An 8,669-nucleotide genomic window follows, 5' to 3' on the forward strand; every position below is an offset into this window, starting at 1 on the left:
GGGTTAGATAACAGTTATTATATCAGTGTTAAACTTCCTGATTTTGATAACTATACTTATGGTATAAATTATGACAGAATGTTCTTAAGGAAATACATACTGAGGTTTTGGGGGTAAAAGGATACAACATCTGCAACTTACTTTCAAATGACTCAGAAAATACATGCAAAAGTAGATACAGCAAGTCATTTAGTCATAAAGCATCTGGTAAAATGTAAATACTTGGGAAATTTGGGTAAAGAATAATATATTGGTGTTCTCTGGGGTAGTCCTGTAACTCTTCTGTAAGTTTGAAATTATACTAAAATGTAAGAAGTTACCAAACAAACCAAGAATCCAACAAGGGATGAGTCAGAATTATGGTACAGTCACTCTGAGGAAGCCTTACAATGACACAGTCTCACAAATAAAGTTTGTGCAGCTACATAACAATACAGACAAAATGTTTATAACATATACAGTGTCGAATGATAAAAGCAGGATACAAAATATTCTATGTGTATATTTTTATAACTATGCCAAAGTAAGCATATAAGAAAGGCTGAGGATACAATCAAAGGTGATAACAAGAATATTAGCAGAGTAGAAAGAGAATGAGTGACTTAAAAAAAAATCAACCTGTTGAAAAAAAACTTGCTGGCACTGGCACACTCACACCCCCCCCCCCCCCCGCCCCCCATCAGTGCTGGAAATCCGTGCTGTTTACCGCAGTCTCAGAGTGCCTGGCTCTTGTCTATGGGGATAAAGAGTTAACTCCTTATTGGTCCTTTACACTTCTCAGGACTTTTGATGGGTGGCAAAAAGGAGTTCAGAACCCAAGACTTTGCTATCAGAAGGCAAGACTCAGAGCACCCTGGGCAGCTTAGGGAAGGAAACAGAGTAGGCATAAAAGAGAAAGTCTGCCTCCTTTGCAGGAGAATTGGTTTTCCCCTCTTATTGTAAGAGACATCTTTAAAATCCTTCTCTAAAGAAGTGGGAATAAGGATGAAACAGATTTAAGAGACCCTGTCGCTGTGGTAGATGGAGAAAAGGAAGCTCCAGTGCCTAGGACAGTGGTCGGCAAACTCATTAGTCAACAGAGCCAAATATCAACAGTACAACGACTGAAATTTCTTTTGAGAGCCAAATTTTTTAAACTTAAACTATATAGGTAGGTACACTGTTATTAACTTAATTAGGGTATTCCTAAGCTGGCCTTTGCTAAAAACGTCCTCAATCTGATTGAGGTACGTTCGCTGAGGTCGACCCCTTCCAACTCTCCCATCCACACTCGTCTTGTATACTTGTTTCGTCTATCTCCTTTCGTTCATCCTCTCTATATGTCCACCCCCCACTTCTTCTAACGCCACTTCTTCAAAATAGACTCGCCCAGGCCGAAAACCGACTTCTGCGCATGGGCCACGAAGTTTCAATCGCACTGTACGTGCGCGCCCGCACGTGATATTTTGTGGAAGAGCCACACTCAAGGGGCCAAAGAGCCGCATGTGGCTCGTGAGCCGCGGTTTGCCGACCACTGCCCTAGGAAGCAGCAGCACAAAGTTGTGAACTCCTGCCGAGAGAAACTTACTCTACCTGGGCAGCGCCTTGGTTAGGAGTACTCCCGACCTGCTTCCCAACTGCACCCCAGCCTAAAGGAAAAAGCACCACAGTCTGAGTCATGTGACCTGATTTTAAAATATTTTATTACATAATCTTTTCATGGCACCATCAGGAGTAACAGAAAACGTTATTCCCAGTTCCTAACCACATCCTGAAAAATATACATATGTATTTATATATTTATATCAATACTCCACCCTATCCCATAATTCCACCACCTATTATAGGTCTTTTGCTTAAAGCAAGAAACTATTCTCTCAGGTAAGAAAATATATATGGAAGCTAAATGCAGGAAGGGTTAGAATGACGGGACAGCTGCTGCGGGGCAGGGCGGAAGGGAGAAGTCAGGTTAGGCAGGATGCTCAGGGTCCAGCAGAGGTGGAGGACAGTGTATAAAAAGGCAGCGTCGGGCAGGTGGGCTCTGGTGTCCTTGGTCCATTAGGAGATGGCCTTTGCCTCAGGAAGGAAGGCTTCCCAGTACTTTGCCAGCTGTAAAGAAGTGGGGACAGTAAGCACATGCCCCCATCGAGTGGCAGAGCCCGAGCTTGGAAGGGAAGCAAGGACAGAGCCATGGCACTCCCCCAAGAGCCTCAGCCACCCCCACAGGGAGGCCTGAGGTGAGGTGGAGCTGAGGAAATGGCCAGCCACACGGCCCAATCTCTCTCTAGACTTAGAATAATCTCTGAAGACAATCCTGGTTCTGCCCCAGAGGAAGCATCCCGTGGAGGTCACAGCTTTGCCCAGCTCGGTTAGGTCCTCGCAGTGGGGGCCATTGCTCCACATATGGATTGGGTTAGGTGGTATTAAGGGGTTAAAGGGAGAGGAGAGTTGGGGTTTCTTCTTAAAAAACAAACTTGTTTTAGGATTAGGGCAATCCTGCTTAGCAAAAGACCCTATTGGATGTTCCATGTTAGAGCAACAGGGCCTACTTTTAATTATTGATTATAGCAGGGCACAGGCACCCCCTGCCCGCCCCCCCACTCCCCCTCTCCAGCAGGGCCAGCCCATCCTGTCACAAAGCCACAAGCAGGCAGCTGGTCTGTGGAGCATGCAGCAGAGGATGAAAGTCGTGTGTAACTTACATACCTGCTGCTGTGAGTACAGGAGTGTCTCAAGGTACTTGATCACGTGGTTTCTGAAGTCCTTGGATTTCTCTTTCTATAGGAGACAGGATTCTACACTGACCACCCAGACAGTGCTTCTTCCCCTCTTGATAGGATGGTGGTGGGTACTGCTGACCAGTGCTGCACAAGCTCAGGAAGTGGAGCCAGCAGCTGAAAGAGCTATCATTTCCAGCCAAACAGCCTCTGCCAAGGTCTTTCGAGGTTTTTTGTATGGCGGGTGTGGGAAGGGAGGAGACAGGACAGGAGACCACAGGGTATATAACAGCTGCAAGTTTTATTTTGTGTCTAACTGTTCTAGTTCAGCAGCAACAAGTGGCTTAGGAACAAACACACAGACATGAACATGAAGACACACACATACACACACACACAGCCACTCCTTTTCACAACAACTGCCAAGTTATTGGCAGCTCCACCTGTCTCTCTACTCAATAGACTTGGACAAAACCAACACCACTACGAAAGCAGGCACGGCACACCTGTGAGAATAAGATCTTATATCTCACCTCAAAGCGTATCACTTCTTTTCGGACCACAGTTGAAATCCTTTCAAAGTCCCTTTCATACTGAGTCACCCGAGACTCCCACTGGAAAGAAAGAGGAAAAAAGGATCACTTAACGTTATGGTATCATTATTAGTCTTTGTCTTTGGACAGCAATCCTATATTTGAGACCTCAATTGGTCATTCTGTCTGTCTGCCCCTCTGGGTAAGATCAGATAGCATGTGGGGATTTAGCGTGTAAGTAAGAGTCCGGCAGAAGCCACCTTGGGGCTGGCTGGAAGGGATGCCTGGTTCGCAGGCCGATCCTGCATCTGGGAAAGCTCATAACAGCAGAGCTCTGGTCAGGTCCTCACCAACAAGGCTGGCGCCCAAAGAACTGAATTCATTCTCACCAGGGGGCATAGATGAATTACCTTTTCCAAGACCTCGCCAGGACCCTTCCAGCAGAGACTGACTGGAAGTCTGGGTGAATGGTGAGAGGAAGAGGGCAGGCCTCAAGGCCAGGCAGCAGCCACCATCCTTCACATTCAATCACCTCTCTCACCTGAGGTGGCGTGCCAGCATCGGGTGCAACGGGACCACAAACCACCCTGTCAGGCTGCTTCGGGGCCTCACCTCCACGATCTCGTCCTTGGCCTGCTGCAGCTTGTCGGGCTTGTTGGCCCACAGCAGCCGAGCCTCAGCCTCCCGCTTCTTCTGCAGTGTGGCTTGAGCATCCTGCCAGCGCTGCCACGTCTTCATGCGCTGGTCGAAGGCAGCCTGTGGGTGAGGTGTTGGGGAAGAGCACAACCAGCCCTCAGGAGCTCCACCGGCTCCGCCTGGGGGGGCTCTCCCAGTGGCTGGGCTAGGGAAGGACCAGAGCAAGGGCAGGTTTCGCAGCCCAGTGTTAGTGCCCAGCTGAAGTTTAATGTCCAAAGCAGAAGCTTGGGTAAGACTCCTCTCCCAGCCTCCAGCGGGCCAGCGCCATGCTGCTGCATGCCACTCCCAAGGCTGGATGGCTGGGAGCACCAGAGGTGGCCTGAGGCCAGTGCCCAGTACGACAGCTGCTGAACGCCTCCCTCAGGCCAGCCAGTCCATGAACCTACACACTCCTCCTGAGTGCTTGCCATGTGCCAGGAACTACCAACACAGTGGGAAATGAAACACACATGGCTTTCCTTTCATGGAGCTTATACTCTACTAGAAAAGACCGACATTATGTTAATAATCACCAATAAGTAATTACAAGTATGCAGAGTACAGAGAAAACAAGCAGGTACTTTAATAAACTGGGGACCTAGCTTAGCCTGGGAGATATATCAGGGAAGGCCAACATAAGAAAGCAACCTTTAAACTGACAACCACATACTATACAGGGTTAGCTCAAGAGATCTTTACACACTTAAAGCCCCCTCAGGGACATGGTGCTATTGCCCCATCCATACACTCAATTGCTCTAGGCTATCAAGTGCCCCAAGAAGCTCCCTAAAATCCACTTGATGGTTTTCCCTGGTTCTAGTCACTTGCCCACAATCAAGACTTCCAGACGACAGTTGTTGGCCTAACCAAACCATCCCACATCCCCACTGGCTTTGCAGGCTTCCAGACACAGCCTGGGGGAAAGATGTGTGCCTGTGGCCAGCCTCTCAGCCCTGTTCCATTTGCTCCCCTTCCTGGCATAACAAGTTCCCTGGAGGTTTTCGAGGTACAGGGCTTTGCCGAAACTTGAACCTCAGGGAGTGAGATGCCACCAAATTTACTTTCTCCAGTAGTGCCACTAGGATCACTTGAAATTTCTTAACAGCTCAAAGTCAAAGGATTAGGTAAAGGGTGACCTCATACCCAAGTAAGACCCAAGCCTAACCCCAGGGCTCACAGCGGTACAGCCCAACTTTGGGGAGAGGCAGAGGAAATCTGCTCCCTCTCTATTCTCACCAGCAGCTCACGACCAGCAGGCAAAGTCTCAGGGAAAAGCCCAGCTGGCAGCTCTGTGCTCTGAGGCCTGCTGCCCCAGCACCTGGAGCTTTAGGCCAGGCCTCCCTCACCCCTGTCCACAGCGGCTGCCCCTGCCCAGGCACCATATCCAAGCTCTGCCCTCCAGGGATCCCAAACAATGCTCCTCTGACAGGTTCCCCAGAGAGTGCTCTTCCCTGGAATGGCTCTCCAGTCTAAGCAGTCTGACCAGTTCTAACAATTCCAAAGCAGGTTATCTTTCCAGCTCTTATCACTCTGGGTTAGCAAACCAAAACGCAAAGTGACAGGACAATGAGCAGGCCCACAGAGGAAACGAGAGCCCTGGAGCAGCTCGGCTCCTGACAGCACAGGAGCCTCTGCGCAGGGAGATGGGGGATGGGGAGTGAAGGTGGCTCCGTAGCAACTCAGAGGCTCATTCATTCTGGGCCCGTCACATCAGAGGCAGACGCAGGCCTTACAGGGCTCTTTCCTCTGTCTCAGGGATGTCATGCGAGAGCTAATCCCACTTCCCAGTGAAGCTTCCTGGGCTGCTCCGAGAGGTCATGGGAAACCAGTGTCCTGGTCACCAGGAGAAAAGGTGAGGTGCTTGACCTGAGGGGCAGGCTGCAGTGTTGTTACCAGTGTGGTCAGCACAGCACACAAAGGGCTCTGGTGACAAGCTCTCTCAGCCCCTGGCCACACTCCTCCATGCAATGCCAAGCTGGTTCTGTGTAGTTACCTGACTGCTCACATTGGAGGACAAGTGGAAGCCAGCAAGAGCTCTTACCAGGGCAGAGCCACCGCTTACTGTTAAGGAGGCAAAGACCAAAGGACTGAGGAAATGACTGCGCCAGGGCGCCATGACATAAGCCTTGCTTGAAGAAAGGAGCATGAGGACGCTGTCCAGCTTCAATAATGAGGAGGGGCGTATTGGGAATTCAAGAGTGGTCTTTTCTCCTAATGCATTTAAAAAACTGGCTGTGGGCCTCAAAATGACTTAGCAATAACCAGCTAACAGTTAAATGGATGTTTCTTGGTTCACAGGATGCCTTCTCTCTTGAGAATAGAAAAAGTTTCAGCTATTCTGAAGTATAATGAATGAAACTTTTTTGGGAAGGGGAAGAGCAAAGGGAAGACAAATGAAGTCAAGGGGAGGAGAAAGAGGAAACAGAAGCTTACTCGGACTATGGCCAGGAGGCGAATGTAGTCACTCAGGAGCTCGGCAAGGAGGAAGAAGTCACTGTTGGCCTGTTCTTGGTGGAGCTGCTCAACTTTTTCTTCCACCTCAGCCAGCTGGGAGAGCGCCCGTGACAAGGCTGTGTTGTCCTCTGAGCTCCCAAGCATGGCTAGACTCTTGGCAAACTGGGCCGTGTTCAGCGCTAGCTCTGGAAGGAGGAAGACAGCAGAGCCTCTTACCTCACAAGGAAAAGGGACAAGTCAAAAACAAAACGACACAAAAACAAAAAAAGAAAAGGGACAAGTCAGCTGGTGCCTGGCGTGTCTCAGTGATGCTGCCCAGTCACACCACAGTCAACTGCATTCAGAAAGTGAGGGAATGCAGCTTGGCCACAAGAACAGGGAGAGGCACCTGCTGGCGTGAGTTTCACTAGCTGGGTCTACCTGGGAAAAGCAGCTCCACTATTCCTGAAGAGCCAGAGGCCAGTTAATACTAACGGGCCAAAGGAACGATTCTGTTTGTGCTAGAGCTCATGGTAAGAAGCCTGTCTGCATGAGACTGAATGCTGTGCACGCTGCACAGTCTTGCATATTCTAGAGCAGGACAAACTTTTTATGTGAAGGGCCACATATTTTAAGCTTTGCAGGCCACATTTGGTCTTACGTGCTTTTTAAAAAATTCATCCTTTAAAAATGTAAAAACCATTCTCAGCACAGCAGTAGGCCCTGGGCCAACCCTTGCAATGGTCTCATTCTAATGGTTTTTGCCTCTTTAGGTTTCTGGTGATCCAGCATGCTTAAGGCAGAAAAGGAAAGCATTCAAACTTGGCAAAATTTACTAGCCCTTTAGCAAATCTCACTAAAGAAAAATGAGAAAGGGTTAGGAGACATACCTGGTTTCCCTACATTTACAAATTGCTCATTTGACCAGGTAGCTAAAGTCTGGGATATCATTTTGTGGATATAAGCCACCAACTCAAATCATACCAACAGAAGCCCACGTCCCAGGTCTAGCTGTACCTGGGATGGCTCCCTGCCCAGGTAGAAAGTACAAGGCCCACAGTGACTGAGTCATGTTTCTTGCCAGGAGATGCAGGCATATCTTTTCGATCGGAACATCAGGACCAGGTGGGCAGAAAATTTCAATTTGAGTGGCTGAGAGGCTTGGGAACAGCATGCCCTCCCATGTCCAACTCACTGGAGACATCAATTTCCCCCGGCTTCAAGTGCATTCAGAGGTTGTTACCTTTCCTATGGTTGACTAGAGTTTCTACAACAGCATGCAGTTTCCGTAAGCGCTGCTCCTCACACTCTACCTCCTGGAGCTTCTCCTCAAACCACTGAAACACACAAGTCGAGAGCTTTAATGGAAGCTATTCACATAGGTACAGCGCAATCTTTCCTTAGCAATTTTTTAAAAAGGAACTGTATTATCTTAAAAAGAAAGTCTCTAATTTCAGAAATTTCAGGATTCCTCAGGGCTTCCGATCTGTAAGCCTGAGGGAGTGGGGGCAGCACAGGGCTACTCACAATGTCGGATTCATTCATCTTGATGGTCATTTTGCTAACTGCATCTGTGGCTTTGTTGAACATCTTGAGGAGACCAGCGCCACTCAATGTCTGGGTACCCACAGCACGTGGCAGCTACAAGACCAAGAAGGCGGGGATGGCAAGTTATCTGCTGCCCCTATTTTAGGTTCAGAAGAATTAGTATCTATCAGATGGCATGCCCAAAACGTGCCAAACAAATTATTTGAACTGTAGATTGTTGTTTTCAAAGGCAGACACATCTATAACCAGCATGTACAGAAAAAAAAAAAAATCAAAGGACCATGCTAAACAGAATCAGCAACATTTTCTGCTTTTGATAGTGTATGCAGAAAGCAGTGTATGAGTGTTATGGGGCCAGGTGACCTCATGTTGAGATTGTCTGCGCACCCAGGCATGAAGTGCTTAAATACCAAGTATGCTTTTGTCAAAAGTCAAAAATTCCTTTGGATTAGCATACTCTGCACACACCTGGACTTAAGGTCTTGAAAGTCTTTGAAGTTGTGCTCTGATTCTATTTGGATTTTCCCCAGTGATTAAAGATCCAAGGACAGGAACGTTATTTATTCAGATTGTGGCTATGTTTAGCGATGATCTAATTAAGCAAAAAAAAAAAAAAAGAGCCAAATATTTATAACCATTTGATTGGTTCAGTCTTTCAGAACTTTCCTAAGGCATGGATGGAAGGGATGCTGAAAAATCTATATATACAGCATACCATAATGAAAAATTAGATTTAGGACACTTAGGGCAGTAATCCTCAAATGGGGTTTTTTTTCCCCCCCCC

The 8,669-nt window shown here is 47.9% G+C and overlaps 1 protein-coding gene across 3 annotated transcripts in view; it reads right to left on the minus strand.

Moving 5' to 3' along the window:
• Positions 1-1,662: 1,662 nt before the first annotated feature.
• The window catches only part of SNX1 (sorting nexin 1), a 43,098-nt gene continuing 36,091 nt past the window's right edge, over positions 1,663-8,669 (minus strand). For 2 of the 3 annotated variants that reach the window (XM_014459789.2, XM_023757838.1), the window contains 7 exons: positions 7,865-7,978; positions 7,581-7,674; positions 6,338-6,543; positions 3,842-3,985; positions 3,230-3,310; positions 2,686-2,757; positions 1,663-2,088 (listed from right to left, as the gene is read on the minus strand). In XM_014459789.2, the coding sequence (XP_014315275.1) occupies positions 2,038-2,088; positions 2,686-2,757; positions 3,230-3,310; positions 3,842-3,985; positions 6,338-6,543; positions 7,581-7,674; positions 7,865-7,978 (762 nt within the window). In that variant the 3' untranslated portion in view covers positions 1,663-2,037. The other variant, XM_014459790.2, reaches the window with a different exon arrangement.

Source organism: Myotis lucifugus, unplaced genomic scaffold (genome assembly GCF_000147115.1).
Source record: "Myotis lucifugus unplaced genomic scaffold, Myoluc2.0 scaffold_115, whole genome shotgun sequence".
Taxonomy (NCBI): Eukaryota; Metazoa; Chordata; class Mammalia; order Chiroptera; family Vespertilionidae; genus Myotis; species Myotis lucifugus.